Below are 22,195 nucleotides of genomic sequence, written 5' to 3'. Positions count from 1 at the left end.
GGTTAAGAATCGGCCTTATAAGCCAATCCGTCACCCCATTTGCCTGTATATGTGTACCTTAAGGTGGCCACACACGATACAATAAAATGATCCGATTTTCCGGCAATTCGATAAAAACGATCGGGTCACCCGAAAAAAATCGAAAGCTTTTTTCATTTGACTGAAAAATCTGATCGGATTTCCTGTCATTTTTATCATATTTGGGGAAAAATTGAACATAGGTGTGTGGTACATTGGTCATATTTTTGAAATGTTACAATCAGTCAGAAAAATTGATTGCAATTCTTAAATTGAACAGCTATTTTAAAAATTGTATTGTGTGTGGCCACCTTAAGACCTCTAATAAATCCTAATCCCAGTACTGGTGCCCGGCGCTGTTTACACTTCCTTTGGATTGATTGTCTATTGCTGTGAGCACGGTATGCTGGAACTGGGGAGCACTGTAATTGTTTGCCAGCTTGCACTGAGTGCCATTCTCCATTTGCATGTTTCTCGGCACAGTGATTTAGGGGGCTGTAAGGCTGCTCAAGGGACTGTACTAGTGTCCCTGTAAGTTGGCTTCAGGTGCTGGCAATCCTGCTGTAAGCCACACTTACATGACTCAAGGGTTTGAGAAAGGTGGAGCTCAGCAGTTAGAAAATCTCTTATGTGGAGTGTGAAACTTCGTTTACTACTTTTTCTTCTTCTTTGAAACTATCCCAGGTCACAAGACTTCTATTGTGAGGCATGTGGAATGAATATGAAGGCTTCTTTGCTCCCACTAAGTTCAGAGTCCAGCCAAGACGACAGAGAGGCGCGAGAGCTTGCAAGACAGATCAGTTTTACGGTATGCTCTGCTTTTTGTCCCCACACCGTTATTTTCTTTTGCCTGAACTCAATGTCTTTGATGAACTAACACAGGCAGTATGGAAGGACTATATTTTTGGGGGATCATAGAACACTTTTTCTCCCCCAAAAATGTGTTTAAAGTCTGAACAATGCAGACCGGCGCCAGGCTTTCCCCCACAACCCACAAATACTTACTTACATATTGCAGTCACCACTGTGCAAGTTCCCCGAGGCTGCAGAATTCCTGCTCTTCTGTCCCCTTGTGTCCTTTTTTGCCCTTGGAATATTGTATATACAGCTGAGGGCACGCGGAAATAGATGCATATAGAGAGGCTAAAATAGGCTTGCACATAGAGAGGCTTCAACAGGCTGCCCCACACCCGCCAATCATGGCCACGCAATGTTCTCGCAGGCAGGACAATGGCTCCGTCATTGGTTCCAATCACTGCGCTCGCTCACTAGCAGTGACATCTGCATGTTGAAGCCTCTCTGTGCGATAACTACTGCACCAGCCGACGTAATTGGTTTTCACCCAGCTGTATGTACAATATGCCAATTAACTTATCTGTATGTTTTTGTGATGTGGGAGGAAACCGTAGTGCCCAGAGGAAACCCTCGCAGACACGGGGAGAACATACAAAGTCCTTGCAGATGTTGACTTGGCTGGGATTTGAAACTGGGACCCAGCGCTGCAAAGCGGGAGCGCTAACCACTACGCCACCGTGCTGCCCGCGTTTAGGGGCATTATTTTGAGTAGCCCCAGCCGAGTACATTCTCTTACATTAAGGCTGTCTTTCAAAACTTAAAGGGCTTTCTGTTTTCTTTATCTAGTGATTTATTATGATCATTTTGCAACTTCCTTTATGAATTCTGTACAGGTAAACCCACCTGGAGGTTCTCAAACAGAAGGAAATGGAGCTACACAGACAAGCAAACCTCCAGAAACCATGCAGAGTGATGGAACGGCACCTCAGGTACACACTTTGTCTATCACGTTATATATAATGGAGGTCCCATGTGTAAAATGCACACTTCATTATGTTTTTTTTTTTTGTTTGTTTTTTTTTTACTAGGGTTTAAACATCTGTTTTAAATATAATTGTCCTTTCACAAGACTATTTGGAAATCTGTGCAAATCCATTTACTGGCAAGCAATCACTATGTAGCAATTATGCATGAAAGAATGTGCTAAAAATCTCTAACTGTTGTAAAAACTGGCATTTACACACAACAAAAGAGTTCATGTTCAAATAAAATATTATAGGTTACTGACCTAAAAACAAAAAAGTTAGTAATACAACATTTCTGGTTTGGTTTCCAGTTTTGTCTGTATTCGGCTATGAGTTTTTCATCCAAGTGTTATGGGGTGCTCACATCTACAGGAAAAAAAAATAATGCCAGATGTCTACTCAGTCCATGTGCAGTCAGACCTGTAAAATTGATGAGCTACTTAACCTAAAGGATGCCGACCAAACTCACACAGGTGCAGTTCAACTGTGCTTGTACATGGAGGGGAGTTTAAAGCTCTTGTTGGATATGATCAGACCCTACGTGTGAACGGTGAGGCGTAGAGCATGCCATACACTGGCAGACTTTCTCCTGCGGTGCCCAGAAGATAAATCCCTAGCTTATCAGAGAGGAATCTATCATTGCCACACTATGCACATCGATTTATTTTTAAAAATGAATTACTGCCACTCCCCAGGTGCCCCCTGATATACTGCTCTTACTGAGGCCCTTTTTTTGTGCAGTAAAGCTGTCGCCCACCTCTCCTCTCCATCTGGCATTCTTCCTCCTTTGTGCTTCTGTCATTTCTCTGTGCCTGTAGTGACCCTGTGACCGCGCGATATACGTGGTTACATACACTGCTATCAGGTCACTACATGCACCGTGACATGACGGCAGCAAAGAGGACCGCGGGAGGGGTGAGTGCCAGAGCACTTTGTTGTGCTGTTACTCTGCATAGCACAAAGGTTTTAGTTTGGACATTTTAAAGGGGAAAGGAACAATAATTTTCTTAAAGAGACTCTAACAACATTTTCAGCCTTATTTCTCCTATCCTACAAGTTCCTATACCTGTTCTAATGTGCTCTGGCTTACTGCAGCCTTTTCCAGTTGCACTGACTGTCTAATAGATCTTATCATCTTTTCTTTGTCAACCCAGAGAGGAAGGAGCTGCCTCTGCTGTGATGGGGACAAATTATGCACGCCCCTCCAGGCTCACTTCTGCTCTGTCTCAGCTGTGTCTGTGAGCCTGTGGGAGGAGGGAGCTGCCTGTCACATGCTGACAATTTGTTACCCAGACACAAGTGCAAAGCCCAGACTCCTGGCTCAGAAGAAACAGCTGTGTTTTTATAAAGGAGTCTGAGGATTCTTGTCACACTTCAGTGTCACAGAGGCAGAAGGTAAAACTTTTTCTAAACTTGCACGTAAAATCTGGAGGCTGCATTCACTGTGTAATAATAAAAACTTGTCATGCAAACATAAGGCAGTATACATCCTGTTTCTTTTCAGTATACTTCCTGTTTCGGTGGCCATCTTTACTGTTTACAAAACAGTTTACAAAAATGTTATTTTATCGCCAATATTGTGTCCCCGAACAGGCTGATTATTTCTATAACATTTCTTTAGTACAGATTTTCTTTAACCTGAAACCTATATAGCTTACTTGGTCAGTGATTCTACGGTAGATAATTATTATAGGGCTTGGAGGGTATCTATAGTTTAACCATTTAGTGGCATCCTAACGCATTAATACGTCATGCTTTACCCTATTAACGGCAACATGACGTATTAATAAGTTGCGCGTTCCCGCCGCTGCTACCGCCGTGTGCGCGCCGCTACGGCCGCCGTTTCCATCAGGATCCCGTGCGGAGGGATTGGGGAAGAGGACCAAAAAGTCCTCTACCCAATCGCAGTGCCTGGAGTGAATGGACGTGACCGCGAACAGCGGCTACGTCCATTCACAAAAACAGGAAATGTAACAATTAAATAAAGTGTAAAAAAAAAAAAAGTGAACACTTACTATAACACGTGTTCACTAGCGCCATCTTGTGGCCAAAAAGTATATGACCCGTACAAAATACATACATTTACAAGTACATACACATGAGTAATAAAATTAATAAAATTCCACTTCCAACACTCCCCCTCCAAAAGAAAACACTTGTAAAAAAAAAATCAGCTTAAAATAAATAAATAAATACTTGCCTTAGGGACTCAGCTTTTTTTAATCTATATTTTATGGGGGAAAATTAATTTTAATTTATTACATTGGGGCTTGTAATTATGGCCAGAACAAAAAAAAAAACAGAACAGAAAAATAACACCTATATTTCAAAATAATATACTGTCGCCATACATTGTGATAGGGACATAATTTAAATGGTTTAATAATCGGGACAACTGGGCAAATACAATGTGTTTGTTTTATCCACAGGAGAATGTTTAATTTTAAAACTATAATGGCTGAAATCTGAGAAATAATGATTTTTTTTCTATTTTTTTTGTTTTTTTCCTCATTAAAATGCATTTAGAATAAAAAAATTCTTAGCAAAATGTACTACCCACAGAAAGCCTAATTGGTGGTGAAAAAAACGAGGTATAGATCATTTTCTTGTAATAAGTAGTAATAAAGTTATTAGGGAATAAAAGGGAGAAGCACTGACAAGTGAAAATTGCTCTGGTCCGTTAGAGTAAAAACCCTTGGGGGTGAACTGGTTAAGTTCCTGTACTGACAGTGGTCCCATCAAACATACAGTATATAAAAATGGCAAGTTTGGATTCACCTCACATTTATGGATACTAGGAACTACCACAAATCAAGGTATTGATAGTTTGTAAAATAGGTATTTTACATGCTAATAGTGTGGACACCTGTTTTGTACAAGTATACTCAAGATGAATGTATACTTGCCATTAATTATTTAAATATTTGTAGCTGTGCTAAAAACTGTGAGTTTTTTTTTCTCAAGAAAAAAAAGAATTTCCCTGTGTAGTCCGTAAACCAAGACTTGGCATTTAATCACTAGATCAACTCTTCCACGTCAATGTTTCTTAAAATGAGGCCACGATCAATAATGCAATGTACTACATTATTCATGTATGTGCAGAATAAACTGTGCTTATACAGACTACAGCCTGTGCTGATCTGTGCTTGAACAAAGTGCATTGAAGTCGGCCCCATTGCTTCAAAAGGGATAAACTGACTCTCTACATTCATTTCTTTGTTGAAGTGCTAATAACATCTGCAAACACTAAGTGCTGTTGTGTGGATTTTTGCAAATATGAAGCGTAACTTTTAATGTGATGTATAAAAGTTCTTATAGGGTAAATCATTGTCCAACCATGCCATTCCTTCCCTCTGCATACAGTGGATTTACCATCACGTGGTGAGATCTGACTTCTCTCCTCCATCTTGTCACTGATGTCTTAGATGAGACCTCTGCATCTACGATGTGGTATAATAAGCCACGTATGGGTGCTCATTTGCATGCTTCTTTTTACAGTCTACCTCCAATTGGGGCAGACTGTGCTATCATTAGACCAGCACCTATGTACAGTCTGTTTACTGTGGACAACTAGGGTAAGAACCCAGGCAGTGAGCTATCTTGTTGCAAACACTTCTGCGCAGTCCGGGTGCACTTTAGCATCTTGTCTTTCGTTGGGGTGGCATCTCTTAACCACTTGAGGACCTAGGGCTTTCTACCCCTTAAGGACCGGCCCCGTTAGGAGTATGGTGAGTTCATAGAAGATTTTATTTTTTGTCACAAGTTAGTGGAAAATGACACTTTGTGAAAAAAACAATAAAAATCAATTTTCCGCTAACTTTTGACAAATAAAATCTTCTATGAACTCGCTATACTACTAACGGAATACCTTGGGGTGTCTTCTTTCTAAAATGGGGTCATTTGTGGGGTTCCTATACTGCCCTGGCATTTTAGGGGCCCTAAACCGTGAGGAGTAGTCTTGAAACGAAATTTCTCAAAATGACCTGTGAAATCCTAAAGGTACTCATTGGACTTTGGGCCCTTTAGCGCAGTTAGGGTGCAAAAAAGTGCCACACATGTGGTATCGCCGTACTCGGGAGAAGTAGTACAATGTGTTTTGGGGTGTATTTTTACACATACCCATGCTGGGTGGGAGAAATACCTCTGTAAATGGACAATTGTGTGTAAAAAAAATCAAAAGCTTGTCATTTACAGAGGTATTTCTCCCACCCAGCATGGGTATGTGTAAAAATACACCCCAAACCACATTGTACTACTTCTCCCGAGTACAGCGATACCACATGTGTGGCACTTTTTTGCACCCTAACTGCGCTAAGGGGCCCAAAGTCCAATGAGTACCTTTAGGCTTTACAGGGGTGCTCAAAATTTAGCACCCCGCCCACTTGCCAGGACAGTTAACAAACCCCACAAATGACCCCATTTTGGAAAGAATACACAACAAGGTATTCCATGAGGGGAATGGTGAGGTCATTGAAAATTTTATTTTTTGTCACAAGTTAACGGAAAACGACACTTTGTTAAAAAAAAAAAAAAAAATTCTGCTAACTTGTGACAAAAACTAAAATCTTTTATGAACTCACCGTGCACCTCACATAATACTTTAGGGTGTCCTCTTTCCAAAATGGGGTCATTTGTGGAGTCTGTCCTGGCATTTTAGGGTCTCTGCAAGCATTACATGTATGGCCAGTATTAGGAGTTTCTGCTATACTCCTTATATTGGGTATACAAGTAATGCACTCTGGGCTGAAAGGACAAATGAACGGCAAACATACCTTGCTCCACATCAATGGCAGATCTTCCTCCACATCAATGGCAGTGATAACCTCAGGAGAGAGACACCCCGTGCCACCCTGCACTCAGGGTGAGCCACCAACTTATGTGACTGGGCCTCAGAACTTTAGTTTACAGCATTATGCCTGTAGGATACAGCAATATGCCTGCCAATAGAGATGACTCTGTGTGGCATTAAAGCATCATCATAGGCCCAAATCACATATAAACCGGGGGTGTCCACACTCAAGGGAATTTCAAACATGCCGTCTTATATCGCCAACCCAGGACAGATCAGCAATATCAAGCATGGAAACCGATCCTTCTTCCGACTTTTATGCTTACCCCTTTGGTTTTCAAGCTTACCTCTCCTCTCCCTGCGACAATGTGCGAAAGACCACTGAGTGTGTGCCTACTCCTGTGTCTGGAGTTCCCTAGGTTCTAATAGTGTACCTGCTCGTGGTACCTCTCAAAACACGGCCCTACGCATAGGCCAGGCTGGTCAGGACAGCGGGGACAATAATAAACGGTGTCAGTCCTTGTTCCAGCCCTGCTGCAGACACGGCAACGTTTTCTTCGGATGCGTTGACCTGGGGCACACGGAAGCTGATAGGCGTAATGCCTTCCATGCAGTCGGCTAGTTGCATCTGGGGGGGGGGGGGGGGGGCCTGGCACCTCCTGGATACAGGATGTCCAGAATGATCTCTTCCTGAAATTGGAGGAAAGATCCAGTTCTCCCAGCCTTACTGTAGAGAACAAAGCTGTTATAAACTGCCAATTGAATCAGATAAAAAGACACTTTCTTATACCAGCGTCTTGTTTTCTGGGTAATTAAATAGGGCGCTAACCTCTGGTCATTGAAGTCCACCCCTCCCATGTTGACATTATATTCGTGGACGACAAGGGGCTTTTCAATGACCTTAGTTGCCCGTTGAATTTGGACTGTCGTGTCTGTGTGAATGGTGGACAGAAAGTAAACGTCCCTCTAGTCCTTTCATTGCACCGCGAGCAGGTCTTCAGTACGCAAGGCGGCCCTCTGCCCCCGTTCAAGTCTGGTGGTAACGAGCCGTTGGGGGAAGCCCTGGCGACTAGGCCGCGCAGTGCCACAGCATCGGATTCCTTCTAACTTTAAGTGCTGAAAGAGGGCCACACTTGTGTAATAATTGTCCACAAAAAGATGGTACCCCTTCTGGAACAAGGGTGACACCAAGTCCCACACAACCTTTCCACTGCTCCCCAGGTAGTCAGGGCATCCGACCGGCTCCAATTTTGAGTCTTTTCCCTCATAGACCCTAAAACGACATGTATAGCCTGTGGCCCTTTCACAGAGCTTATACAGTTTCACCCCATACCGGGCGCGCTTGCTTGGGATGTACTGTTTGATGCCAAGGCGCCCGGTAAAGCGTAAGAGGGACTCGTCTACGCAGATGTGTTGTTCAGGGATATAAGCATCAAATGTTGATGACAGGTGGTCTATGAGGGGCCGAATTTTGTGGAGCCGGTCATAAGCAGGGTGGCCCTTTTCATGACAGGCTTCGTCGTCGAAGTGCAGGAAGCGCAGGATGGACTCAAATCGTGTCCTGGACATGGCAGCAGGGTACAAGGGAACATGATGTACTGGGTTCGTAGACCAATACGCCCGCAATACATTCTGTTTCATTAGTCCCAAGTGAAGGATAAGGGCCAAAAAGATTTTAATGTCGGAAACTTGGACTGGTTTCCACCCGAAAGGCTGGGCATACATGCTCTCCGGGTGCTCGGTGATGAATTGTGTGGCTTTACGGTTGGTCTCAACCACAATTAAGTCCAAGAGAACCTGGGTGATGGAACAGCTGCAAAAAGTCTAGGGCCGTTCCTAGATGAGCTGTCGCCACCTGGACTCCAGACTGGGTGGTGAAAGGGGGCACTACGGGTGCGGCGGAATCAGGGGATTGCCAATCTGGTTGTGCCAGCACCTCTGGGAGTCTATGGGTACTACGGGCCCGTCTTCTTCTTGGTGGCTGCGACGGGGGTACTACTGCACTTGCCACCGTACCAGTTTCAACTTCCATGCTGACGCTCACCACTTTGCCAGGGTCTACAGAAGTACTGGCACCAAGTCCAGGAGATGCTGCGCTGCTGGTGCCTGCCTCACCAAGAAAACTATCAACAGCGCTAGCACCACCCTGCTGCCCTTGAGGCGGATCCTGCGCCACCTGCGGTCTAACGACTTGGGGTCTGGTACGCCTGGCTCTAGCCGGGACCATAGCCTCGTCATCACTTTCGGTCAGGGAACCACTGCTTTCTACAGGTTCAAATTCGGACCCGGAAGATTCGACGGATGATTCTTCCCAAAAGAACTCATCCGACTGGTCCATGTACCTGTATACCTCGTCATCGGAAAGCCCCCTTCTTGCCATTGTGGATTGCTAAATTTATGGGGTTTTCCTCCGAGACTACCCAGAAAAAAAGAGCACCTACCTAGCAAAAAGGGAGTATTTGAGAGGTATTGGGGTTGGTGGGAAGTGGGGTCTCAGAGGCAATCAAACAATCACGGGACAATCAAATACAATTACAGCACAATCGACTCCAATCACAGCACAATAAAATCTGATGCACTCGGAAGGTGATGGGGGGGAGGGTGGGGTTGGGTGTGGCGGGAAGTGGGGTCTCAGGCAATCAAACAATCACGGGGCAATCGAAGCCGATCACGGGACAATCAAATACAATTACAGCACAATCGAATCCAATCACAGCACAATCAAATCTGATGCACTCGGAAGGTGATGGGGGGAGGGTGGGGTTGGGTGTGGCGGGAAGTGGGGTCTCAGGCAATCAAACAATCACGGGGCAATCGAAGCCGATCACGGGACAATCAAATACAATTACAGCACAATCGAATCCAATCACAGCACAATAAAATCTGATGCACTCGGAAGGTGATGGGGGGAGGGTGGGGTTGGGTGTGGCGGGAAGTGGGGTCTCAGGCAATCAAACAATCACGGGGCAATCGAAGCCGATCACGGGACAATCAAATACAATTACAGCACAATCGAATCCAATCACAGCACAATCAAATCTGATGCACTCGGAAGGTGATGGGGGGAGGGTGGGGTTGGGTGTGGCGGGAAGTGGGGTCTCAGGCAATCAAACAATCACGGGACAATCGAAGCCGATCACGGGACAATCAAATACAATTACAGCACAATCGAATCCAATCACAGCACAATCAAATCTGATGCACTCGGAAGGTGATGGGGGGAGGGTGGGGTTGGGTGTGGCGGGAAGTGGGGTCTCAGGCAATCAAACAATCACGGGACAATCGAAGCCGATCACGGGACAATCAAATACAATTACAGCACAATCGAATCCAATCACAGCACAATCAAATCTGATGCACTCGGAAGGTGATGGGGGGTGGGGGTGGTGGTGGGGTGGGGGTTGTTGGGAAGTGGGGTCTCGGGGGCAATCAAACAATCACGGGACAATCGAAGCAGATCACAGGACAATCAAATACAATCGCAGCACAATCAAATACAAGCGCAGCACAATCGCTACAATCACAGCACAGTCAAATACAATGCACTTGGACGGTGTTTAGGGGGGGGGGGGTCTGAGGGCGATTTGAGGGGGTGGGGGTTGATCAAGAGCCCGCACGGGGCAGACTGAGTCCTGATCTGATGAGGCAGACACAGGGGGTTACTGATCAAGTTAGTGATTGCTGGGGAGGACAGATGTAAACAAAGAGCAGGGGATGTAATCAGAAGGGGGGTATGAGGGCAATCGAGGGCCTGGGCAGGTGATCGGCTACCCCCGCGGGGCAGTTAGGGTCTGCTCTGATGGGTGGGGGTCCTGAGGGGTGATGGACAGGTGATAGACAGGTGATCAGAGGGGGATCAGGGGGTAAGGTAGCTGTATATAGATGTATACAGTATACAGGGGGGTAGTCTGGGATGGGGTGTGGGGTGATCTAAAGGTAGGGGGGGGGGATCAGGGGTGACTAGGAGGCAGTTAGGGACCTAACGCAGGGGATAGCGTTTAAAGTTAGTGATAGGTGGGGGTTTTAAAGGGGTGCAAGGGTGCTGGCAGGGGTCTGCTGGGGTGATCAGGGGGGGTATGAGGCCTGGGGTGGGAGATCAGCGGGACTGTAGGCCAAAAAAAACGTGTGCAGGGTAACTCACAAAAGGCTTCCTCCTCGCTGGTGGTCTCTGCAACAATGAGACCACGAGGCGAGGAGGAAGCACGTATAAGGCACTTTGTTTACCTAACAAAGTGCCTTATACTCAGGGATTGGTTGATTTTGCGGATTCCTCCGCTCGCAGGCTCTGCTAAATGGCCGGCGAGCGGAGACAAAATGCCCGTGCATCGATCCCGGGCGGAGGATCGCGTCACGGATGACGCGATCGCTCCGCCCATGCCCTTAAGTGGACCGCCGCCTCTGTGGGTGAGCCGGTCCTTAAGGGCTCCACTTCCCGGACGCCCCTGTGCATTAGGCGGTCGGGAAGTGGTTAAAGGGAACCATAACTCTAAAAGAAAAAAAAAATTCACTTACTTGGGGCATCTACCAGCCCCCTGCAGCCATCCTGTGCACTTGCAGTCACTCATGGCTCCTCTGGTCCCCTGCCGCCAGCAAGTTTTGTTTTTGCCGACTGGTAGTAGGCCGGCCGCCATGCGTACCTTTTTTACGCATTCCAGCTGGTGCAGGAAGCGGTCGCGGACACTAACACGTAAATTTTTACACGTTACTAATGCCATGTGTAAAAATTTACGCATTGCACCTGTAACGTGTAAAAATGTACTTGTTAATGTCCACGATGGCTTCCTGCACCAGCGGGAATGCGTAAAAAGGTACGCATGGCGGCCAGCCGACTCCGTCTGCAAAAACAAAACTAGCTGGCAGCGGGGGACCGGAGGAGCCATGAGTGACTGCGAGGGCACAGGATGGCTGCAGGGGGCTGGTAGATGCCCCAGGTAAGTGAAACTGCTTAATATGTTGGCGCTTTATAGATACAATAAATACAAATAAACCAATACTGAGCACATGACTATAGCGTTGGTAATATTTTGATCTTTTGGAGGCAGCTTTTAGGCCAAATGGTGAAAATACTGGTGATGGATCTGTTCTTTATATTGATCACATTTCTGGTACTGATCATGTGGAGTGGTTTCTGGAAACATTCCAATGTAGTTGATTATGTTGATTGAATTAAGGGGGTAATGCTACATACACACTTGAGATAAGTCTTTGGAAAAGGCAAAATCACAGACCAATTTTACCCCCTTCCATGTAGTATGAGAGCATACTCTACACAGTCTATTCTATAGAGCTGAACTCCCCATCAGATAAAAATCTTTAAGCAAGATGCTGCACACTAATGCTACATACACACTTGAGATAAAAGTCTTTGGGAAAGGTAGTATGAGAGCCATACTCTGGGAGTGTCTATTCTATAGAGCTGAACTCCCAAACAGATAAAAACCTTTGCAAGATGCTGCACACACACACAGATTCTGTACACATTCAAAAGATCAGTATCTGCAAAGGATATGTTCCTTCAAAAGATCCGTTCCTGCAAAATGCATTCATAATCTGATATCTGCAGATCCTCATACACACTTTAACAGACATTTATCTGCATATCTGACAATCATCTGCAGATCTGAAAATCCAACCTGGTGGATCTGATCTGCAGGTGATCTGCAGATGAATGTCTGCTAAACAAGGTGTGTATGAGGATCTGCAGATTTCAGACTATGAATGCATTTTGCAGGAACGGATCTTTTGCAGGAATAGATCTTTTGCAGATACTGATCTTTTGAATGTGTACAGCATCTGTGTGTGTGCAGCATCTTGCAAAGATTTCTATCTGTTTGGGAGTTCAGCTCTATAGAATAGACTGTGTAAAGTATGGCTCTCATACTACATGGAAAGGGGTAAAATTGGTCTGTGATCTTGCCTTTTCCAAAGACTTTTATCTCAAGTGTGTATGTAGCCTAAGTATGCCTTATTTAACCTATTAGCAGCTTCAAAAGAGTTCTCTCATTTGAGATAAGTGCATTGCTTTTTACCTCAGTTGGCAGAACTTGTTGTGCTGTCAATTCTTGGAATGCTTTGATCTCGCTCTCTCATAGAAACTAAAAGCAGATGTCCACTGTTATTGTCGTACATTGCCCCCTAGTGACAAGTGGCCATAAATACATGTTACAGCAGTACTAATTTATAAGCAAGATAATGTAATAAGAAATAATAAAAAAAAGTGCCAAAATAAATTGGCCTGGAGCATTTTGCTATAAATGGCTGCTAAAGGGTTAACATACCTGTATATAATTTTGCAAGACCTATTATGTTTTCTTACTTTTCTGTTACGTTTGAACTGACTTCAGTTATGTTTTATACTTTTCTAGATTGTATATGTTTATATGATCACGGAGATATGTAATTATATTGCATTCCTCTGAAGAAGTGACCGTCTGTTGTCACAAAAAGCGAGTCGGCCTGCGCTGAATATTATTACATTATAACTTTTTTTTTTTTTAATCTTTCCTTTTATATGGCACATTAAAAGTTGCGCTTTATTTTTGTAAAACTTGAACTGTCAAAACCCTTGTATGTATGTGTATATGTGTATATATATTTATATTATACCATTGATGTTGATGGGTAGAGATGGGCCGAACCGCAATAGACTTCAATGGGGAGGCGAACTTTCAAAGTTTTAAAAAATTCTATCAACTGGAAAAATGATAGAAAACATGTTTCAAAAGCTCTAATACCTGGAGCCCCACCTAATTGAGTGAAATACACATCACTGCTGGAGGACCCACCCAACCCTCCCTCCTCCAAGCAAGGTCCTTTATACCATTTGCCTACCTACACTAATTAGTTATGGGACAGCTGCTACACACTCTGCTAGGGAAATTTTAATTGGCCTCCTCCCTCCTCCCACCTCCCTCCTCCCACCTCCCTCCTCCCACCTCCCCTTCTACCTATTCCCTCCTCCCTCCTACCGGAGGGAGGAGGGTCTCTTCTGCCAGGGAATTATACTATTTTAAAAACCAGTATACATCATACCATAGCTGGTACATCATACCATAGCTGGGAATACATACATGAGTATACATCATACCATAGCTGGGGATACATACATGCGTATACATCATACCATAGCTGGGAATCGAACCCAGATCTCACTGTGTGGTGGGCACGTCACCCTAATCTCTGTACCACTACAGAAGTAAGTGAAGCTAGCCTAAAATTTAACATTTATGCTCAATGCAATAGAACCATTAGGTTGCTTAAAGGAGAACTGTAGTGAGAGGTATATGGAGCCTGCCATATTGATTTCCTTTTAAGCTATACCAGTTGCCTGGCAGCCCTGCTGATCTAATGGTTCTATTGCATTGAGCATAAATGTTAAATTTTAGGCTAACTTCACTTACTTCTGTAGTGGTACAGTGCTTAGGGTGACGTGCCCACCACACAGTGAGATCTGGGTTCGATTCCCAGCTATGGTATGATGTATACTCATGTATGTATTCCCAGCTATGGTATGATGTACCAGCTATGGTATGATGTATACTGGTTTTTAAAATAGTATAATTCCCTGGCAGAAGAGACCCTCCTCCCTCCGGTAGGAGGGAGGATGGTATAGGTAGAACTTCCGCAAAAGTTCGCCTGATGCAGGCGAACGCGAACCCCCAAAGTTCGCCTGGAACCGTTCGCAGGCGAACCGTTCGGCCCATCTCTATTGATGGGGTGTAACACTGATACGATTCACCATTACTGTCGGAATTACAATTTACGGTACTCTAAATGATGTGTTCTTTCAGAGTTTCACAACTTTAGTTTGGTGCTTAATAGGGCTTTGAAGGAGAATACTAAAATGGTTGAGCTCGATGGACGTATGTCTTTTTTTTTTTTTCAACCAAAAATAACTATGTAACTATATAATGTATGTTTTATAGAAGTGTACTTTTACAGAATAGACCCTCCCATTGAAATTGTGGTTTATAGAACTATTGTTTTTTTTTCATATACCTCTACTTTGATGTAATAATCCTGTAGTTCTTCCGTCAGTGATGCTTCAACATAAATGTCACTACATTCTTATTTAATGCCCCATAAGCCCATAATACTATGTTTGCATTATTGCCAGGCATAGAGAGAGTTAAGGCTCATGATATCCAGCTTCCTTTTTTTTTCCTTAAATATGAAATGTGATAAGACCTTCCTGTTTATATAATACCGCTTCTATAATTGAAAATATTAATTTGACATGTGGCTAATTCTCTCAGCCTGTGATACTTATATAACGCATCCATTATGGGAGTGCATAGAGTCTGGTCCTGAGCCAAGGCAGCTGCCACTGGACTTTTGTAAATGCAATCTAAATTCAGTGATAAATTGTGCTTAAATCCTAGATAAGCTGCACTTTATTTATTTGTTTATTTTAGCAGTGATGGGCCTGGGGATTGGTATAGGCAAAAACACGTCTAATAACGTCAGACCATCTGTTGTAGCAGGCTTTGCATTTTACAGGCTTGGTAACTGGGGGAATACCCACAGACAACGACTTCACACAATATTCAGAACCATGATTAGTGGTCTGTCTTTTTTTTTTTTTTTCCTAAAACCCCTTCATCTTGAATGCTTCATATTATACTGGGGAACTTAACACACAGAACACATTACCCATGTTGTGCGTGACGTATTTGATGACTGGGACATGCCTCAATGGAAATGCATTAAGCTGAGTAAAGCTTACTCTGCGTATAGTTTCATTTGTTGTCTTATCTCATTTATACTGTAAGCTGAGCAGGCAACTGCTTGACATGGCAAAGTACACCGGAACAAGTGTGGCTTCAAATGCTAAAGCTTCTGATCCAAAGACAAATGCAGAAATTTCATTTTATTTTACGGATCGCTTAAAGTGATGAATTATGCTTTCACACTTTATCTAGTGCAAACATATTTGTTTTGCCTAATCTCATATGCGGATGTCAGTGTTTTAAAGGATTAGATTATGGATCTTTGCCACTCTAGCAAAGGGCTTTTTTCGTCTTCTTTTTTTTTTTTTTTTTTTTTTTTTTTTTTTGCCCTACAAATAAAAATCTTAACGAGTAAAGTTTTATTACTACTACTACTAAGATAGAGGCGCCTACACTCTACTCCTTAGGCTGCTAAGGAATTTTTTTGTATTGACTTGAGGAAGTGGGCTATGACCTGTGAAACACAATTTGTTCATGTTTTTCAGTGTGTGCATATTCTGGAGAGGTAAGCGATTACCTCTCGCTTACATGCTATGTCTTAAAGTTTTAACAACCATATATTTTGGGCCCCTCCATCCCACCCTTTTATTACTATTGAGATTGCCCAGTCATCTTTCTCTCTGCTCATCATTCACATGAGATAGTCAGAGGAGATTGGTCAGTCTTTCCCTGTGTGGGCAGAACTGACCATGTTCAACACTTGTTCTGTTGAGAGGTTAACTCTCTGTGGCCAGATAAAGCTCTGCAGAGTTTTATCATCCTTCCACTGCTCAAGGTGTTAAAAATAAATAAATATGTAAATAACTGTTTGTACACACTTCCCATCCTCTTTATATGACGGGTTAGTGACAAAGCGGTCAGAAATGATTTCTTCTTCTGTGTAGAGCAGGGTGATGGTAGGTAGACATTGCGGTTACAAGCACTACGAGGTTGTGGGATGGATTAAATGATTTATTACACACTGAGCAGGGAGAAACTGTATAGGAAGATGTGACTGCTGAGGTGAAGTGTTGCCTACAAGAGTTAAAGCGGGAGTGTCGCCATAAAAATCAAATTTCAACAGCAACTGGTCTGAGTGTATTTAGTGATAAAGATGCTAATCCTACATTCAGAACTTTTTATGCTGTTATGATTTGGCGTTATCACATACTTAAGGAGCACTGGCCCTTTAGTAGTCAGTGCCAAACGGTTGCATGCTGGGGGTTCTTTTTATCTATAATATATTCCTCCTCTTTATTTCCCTGCCAGCTGCCTATCTGAAACCTGATCCCCTGCTCACTTGTGTTTACAAGCAAGGCTGAGGTGACTAAGCGATTGGAGGAGAAAATAAAAAAGTAAAGGGCAGAAATGACATCACGAGTTAGCCTAAAGTGTGGGCAAAAGACATGGCCCCCACCAGGAACAGAATTCTCTTCATTTACTACGTAACATTCACTGAAATCAAAACGTGGACTGTACAATGCGTGTTATGTAAGTAGATCAAGCATTTATCTACTTATGTGTTTTTTCCGTGGCATAGTATGGCTGATTCTACTGCTTTAAAGGACAACTATCATGACCATTTGTATAATGTAAAATACATGTGTATTAGTTGTATATTTGTCCCAGAGTAAAATGCATTATGATTATATTTGTTTCCTGTGTAGCATTCACTTACAATAGCTAGTAAAAATAAGACAGATCTGACAGATTTGGGACTAGTCTGTCACCTCATGGAGGATTTTCAGTATTTTCTTTATCCTTTTCCAAAACACTCCATGCAGTGGACCTTTTACAATGGTGCTGGAAAGCCCTGCACACACTATTCTGGCAGTTGGATTGTGCCACTGCCATCCAGGGAGTGCTCTTGAAAATGAAGCAATTCCTAAGAATCCCCTGTGAATAAATGTCAAATCTGCCTCATTTGTACTGCCTACTGTAAGTGACTGGCACATTTTACTCGGTGATAACTGTACAACTAATAAACGTGTTTCTAAATTTTTTACTCATTTTTGCGATAGTGGTCCTTTAATCTCTCTCAACAGAGAGAGGCGGTGAATAAAGTCAGGTGACCTGCTCTGTGCAGGGGAAGCCAGTGCCACCATTATGGTAGTAAGGAGCTTCAGGAGCCAGCCAAGCGGGCACATTTAGTGCATTTACATGTATATCAAAAGGTACAGATATGCATTGCAGTAAATGTTGTGCATTGCTAACTAATCCAAACTTTCTATCATGGGCATTACAAATGGGTGGCTGAGAAGGGTTTCAAAGTAAACGTCTGTGTAAAATAGGGAAGAGTAGAACCCCCCCCCCCCCCCCACCCAAATTATGAACATCCCCATTTGATATATTTGGGGGCTGATTGCCCATTTTTTTTTTTTTTTGTTCTGTAACATATTACAGTTTTTAAATAAAAAAAAAAAAATATGGACAGTGCCAAAATGGCATCTTATTATGGATTCTGGTTCCATGTTCTTTGCAATCCAGCTTTGGTGGTCTTTTAGTACTTTTGCAGTGATCTCTTGGTCTAAACATTTCCCAAAGCTTCCCTGAAGTCATTCTGTACATACCGAGGTAGAGTTGCATCTGCCATATTTTTCAGCTACACATTTAGCTATCTTCCTAAACATATTGCTGGTGGACAATTATGAATTGTACTAAACTGCAGGGACACTGTAGGTTGCATTGTAAAATGCTGCACTCTGGTCTAAACAGAACTGTCCATTTTCAGGCAGAGCTTCAGGAACCAGAAGCCCCATCTGCTGAAGACGCTGCACAGCAAGCGCCTGCTCCCAGTGTGTCCAGGAGTCCTCGACAGCGACGAGCCCAACAGAGAAGGAACCCTGCTTCTCCAGGCCTCATCCCAGTCCAACAGCATGCTGCACATGCAAGCAACACTGGCTCAACCATGCTAATCGTATTGCTGACATTAGCTTTGGCTGCTCTTATTTTCCGCCGAATCTACCTAGCCAATGACTACATATTTGACTATGAGCTATAATAATTGGTTGGTTCTAGAAGGACGTGAACCAGTAATAAACAATGTGTATCAGGTATTGCAACTGTTTACAAAAATGACTATTTCTATATAAAACTTCTGTCTGCTAATATGGCTGTCTGTGGCATACTGTAGAGCTGTTACTAGAATTGGCTGGGTCTTCTTTCTTCCAATCAAGCTTCATGTATTGGATAAAAAAATCTGTTTATACCAATGTTTATACAGTTACCATAAAATAGTTACAACAAAGTGCAAAAAAAACCATCTATTTTATGTTATAAAACTACTTCCGCCCCTTCCCCAAGGTGAGACTTTTACAAATTGCTTGTCTTTTTCTTGATATCCCTAAACAGAGGGGTTTTGATCATTCCTAGTCAGCTTGGTATATAAAAGAGGACCTTATCTGAGAGAAATATGGTTACTGCCATCTTTATTTTCTTTTACAAAATGCTTGCTACCTGAAATGTGCTGATCATTTGACTTCAGCAGTGTCTTATTCACATACCTGGTGCAAGCATGCAGCTATGTCAGACTGTATTTGAGCCAGTGATTCAAAACTGAAACTGTTGTCAGCTTTTATTTTAAATGTAGCCAACTCACATTAGATGGAGTATGGGTTGGATGAGACATTTTTGTGACTCTGGTCCCAGACATGGGCGTAGCAATCACCCCTGCCATTGCAGGGGGGCCCAGAGGCTTTAGCGGCCCCTCCACCTCCCTTTCCCCAATTAGCAAAGAAACCTCCCCATTCACTCACTATACCATGTGCAGCAGCATGCGTAATTATTTCCTGCTTCAGAGGCTGCTTCACAACAGAACACTCTTCTGCCATTCGACCAGATCCCAATCTTGTGGGGTTAGGGGACAAAGTGGGCCCCATGCTATCATTTTTGCAAGAGGGGCTATTAAGTCTAGTTACTCCCCTGCTCCCAGAATTTTGGGATTTATGTTTATAAATGTACTTAGAGAGAACTTTGAATTAAGAGAAATGTGGAGGCTGCCATATTTATTCTCTAATAAACAATAGCAGCTGCCTGACTTCTGTGTGGATGCTATGAGTCCCTGGCCTGGAAGGAACATACAGATCAGATACTGACTCTGGTCTGACTTCACTGTCTGCATGCTTATGGAGGTGTGTGACTGAAAATTCAACTTTGGGGAATGAAGATGGCAGCCTCCGTATCCTCTCAATTCAGGTTCTCTTTAAAGTGTATTTTCAAACTACTATGCCAGCAGCACTTACTAAAAGCAGACACTTGGATCCCAAAATTATACAGTCGGCACCACCATAGTTGCAATTTACTTTAGAATCAATTTATTTGACCAAGTAAGTTTGCACTTGCACGGAAATTGACTTGGCAGTTGCTTAACACAGGAACATTGCGGTCTATGGCGGTGCCCAAGTTACCAGCCAGACTATGTGTCCAAATTGCCTGCAAATTTAGTATAAGCAGATACGTAATTTGCAATTTCCATAGATGACTAAGTAAAATTAATGACAAACTCTATATGCAACGTTTATTCTTTTGAAACCTATTTAACAAAAAAAATTGTAATTTGAACAATTACTCTGGGCAGATTTTTTTTTTTTAATCATTTATAACCCTTTTGAACACGTACCTTTTGCAGCTTGCTTATGCATTTTGTTTTAGTTTTTTATTCTTCTTTTATGGACTAGGGCCTTGATAGAGCTACCAGGGCTGAACCTGTGAAGCTACAAAATCTCTCAAGTTCTGCTCCCAGCATAGAACACAGGTTTTGTGTTGCCTGCATAGGAGGTGCTTAGCTCATAGTTTCTGCTAAGGCTTGGGGCTCTGATCTGAGAACAGTATTGTTAGCATCTTCCAGAGGGCTTTTTTACCTCTCTGGTCAGACCCACTCATGGACACAGTAAGCACTGAGATGCTTGGGCAGCTCTGGGTGTCATGGGAGATACCTGTGAACAATGCTATGTAATATGGAGATAGAGGTTCAGCTATTACATTGAGTGATGTGTATATATGTATATCGGCATCACATAATTAGATAGACTCTTGGCCACTGGAGCATTAGGATATCTGAAATAAGAGATTACACAATATTTCTATTGTGGTTCAAGCTTTCTTACACCTATAGATCCATGTAATCACTGATGACTGATTATGATTAGAAGATGATCGCAGAGATGCTAATGTTTCATATTGCAATATGCATGTATCTTGGAACTGGTCAATCAAAGGTAGCCCTTGCTGATTTGGTTTGGCCCAGTTCCAAGCAGCGTATAATTTGCACTAGCTTGGAAAATTGGCATCTCGTTGATCTCTGATTATGATACACGAAAGCAAATTTACAGTGATTAGACATTACGTTCATATTCTGCTGATTTTTACTCCTTTCAAGGTTAGCCACACCACTGCCTTTATGGCACACAGCATTTTGACCAACTGAATAGTCGATACATTATCATGTGGGTGTCTGTACCTACAAGAGGGTCACTGTGTGCTTACTTAGTGTTAGGTCACTATAGTGCAAATTGTACCAGAAATGCTATTTGTCATGGTCCTGCAGCTTTTCTGCCACCAGGTGGCAGGGAGTCCCCCTCTTTATGTATTTAGCCTCGTTAGAGCTGAGAGACGGTGAAAAGTGACGTTTCAAGCCATTTTTTCTTCCTTTCACAAAACACATATTGTGAACTTTATGCTGGCTTACCTGTACATGTATAAGTACTGTATATTTTTTTGGAATAAAGGAAAAACATTTGAGATAGAGTATAGGAAGGGTATGTCCTGATTGAGTTCAAATGTATTCATTATAAAAATAAGAGGTAGCCTAGGGATGGTTAATAAGGAACAATTTTTTTTTTCTGCCATTTAAAGGGACTCCGAGCACCTCTCATGGGCATGCCTTTAAAGAGAAACTCCAACCAAGAATTGAACTTTTTCCCAATCAGTAGCTGATACCCCATTTTACATGAGAAAGACAATGATTTTCACAAACAGACCATCAGGGGGCGCTGTGTGACTGATTTTGTGCTAAAACCCCTCCCACAAGAGGCTCTGAATACCGCGGTACTGCTGGCAAACTGCCACAATGTAACAATGTTCAGAGACAGGAAATAGCTGTTATTAGCTGTCTGTAACAGACAGAGCAGCTAGAAACAGCTAAATAATCTGCCCACAGTAACAATGTCACCATGTAATGAATGTCAGAATGTTAATCTGGGAGAGGAAAGATTTTACAATGAGCAAACACTGACTAAATCATTTATACATAATTATGGTAAAAAATGAAGCACTTTTTTTACTACATTATTTTCACTGGAGTTCCTCTTTAAGACTCTGACCAGTACTGAAAAGTACTTAAAGATGCATACAATTCTGTAGCTTGTGCTCTCCTCTTTGATTTGATGCCTGAATCGCCATTCTGCACAAAATGGTTTTCGCTCGATTTCAATTTAAAAATCGCGGCTGCCATCTTGGCTCTGTTATAACTTCAGGGTCACCCGTCTTCTCTGTTAGAGAAATGCATCACTGAATGAAGCAGGAAGAGGAAGTGACGCATGGCCATTGCAAGAGGCGGCTCCAGAGAGGTCATAGCAGGACTTTGTTGGAAGTCGTCAGGCTTGAAGGCATGCCCATGAGAGATGCTCGGAGTCCCTTTAAATGTCGTGAATGATATGCCGCTTGAAATTGGACCAATTGAAATAATGCCCTTTTTAATTTTTATTGGTCCAAGTTCAAGCTGCATAACATTTACATAAAATTTGAGGGAAAGGAGATATTGTTTACATCTCATTGATCATGTATGTTACACGGGTGCAGTGTAGATGCAGAATGAATATAATTCCTCCTCGGGACTCCTTTGTTGTGCTTGCAGGTGTACC

General features: G+C 42.9%; 1 protein-coding gene across 1 annotated transcript in view; it reads left to right on the top strand.

The window, feature by feature from the left end:
• UBE2J1 (ubiquitin conjugating enzyme E2 J1) overlaps positions 1-18,397 on the top strand; it is a 46,887-nt gene extending 28,490 nt beyond the window's left edge. Inside the window, exons 6-8 of the mRNA XM_068231146.1 lie at positions 703-826; positions 1,707-1,802; positions 18,067-18,397. Of these exons, the coding sequence (XP_068087247.1) occupies positions 703-826; positions 1,707-1,802; positions 18,067-18,336 (490 nt within the window). The 3' untranslated portion in view covers positions 18,337-18,397. The remainder of the gene's footprint in view (positions 1-702; positions 827-1,706; positions 1,803-18,066) is intronic.
• Positions 18,398-22,195: the final 3,798 nt, after the last annotated feature.

This window comes from Hyperolius riggenbachi, chromosome 4 (assembly GCF_040937935.1).
Source record: "Hyperolius riggenbachi isolate aHypRig1 chromosome 4, aHypRig1.pri, whole genome shotgun sequence".
Classification (NCBI taxonomy): Eukaryota; Metazoa; Chordata; class Amphibia; order Anura; family Hyperoliidae; genus Hyperolius; species Hyperolius riggenbachi.
Note: the sequence above shows the minus strand (reverse complement) of the source record. Positions and strands in the feature narration are given on the sequence as shown.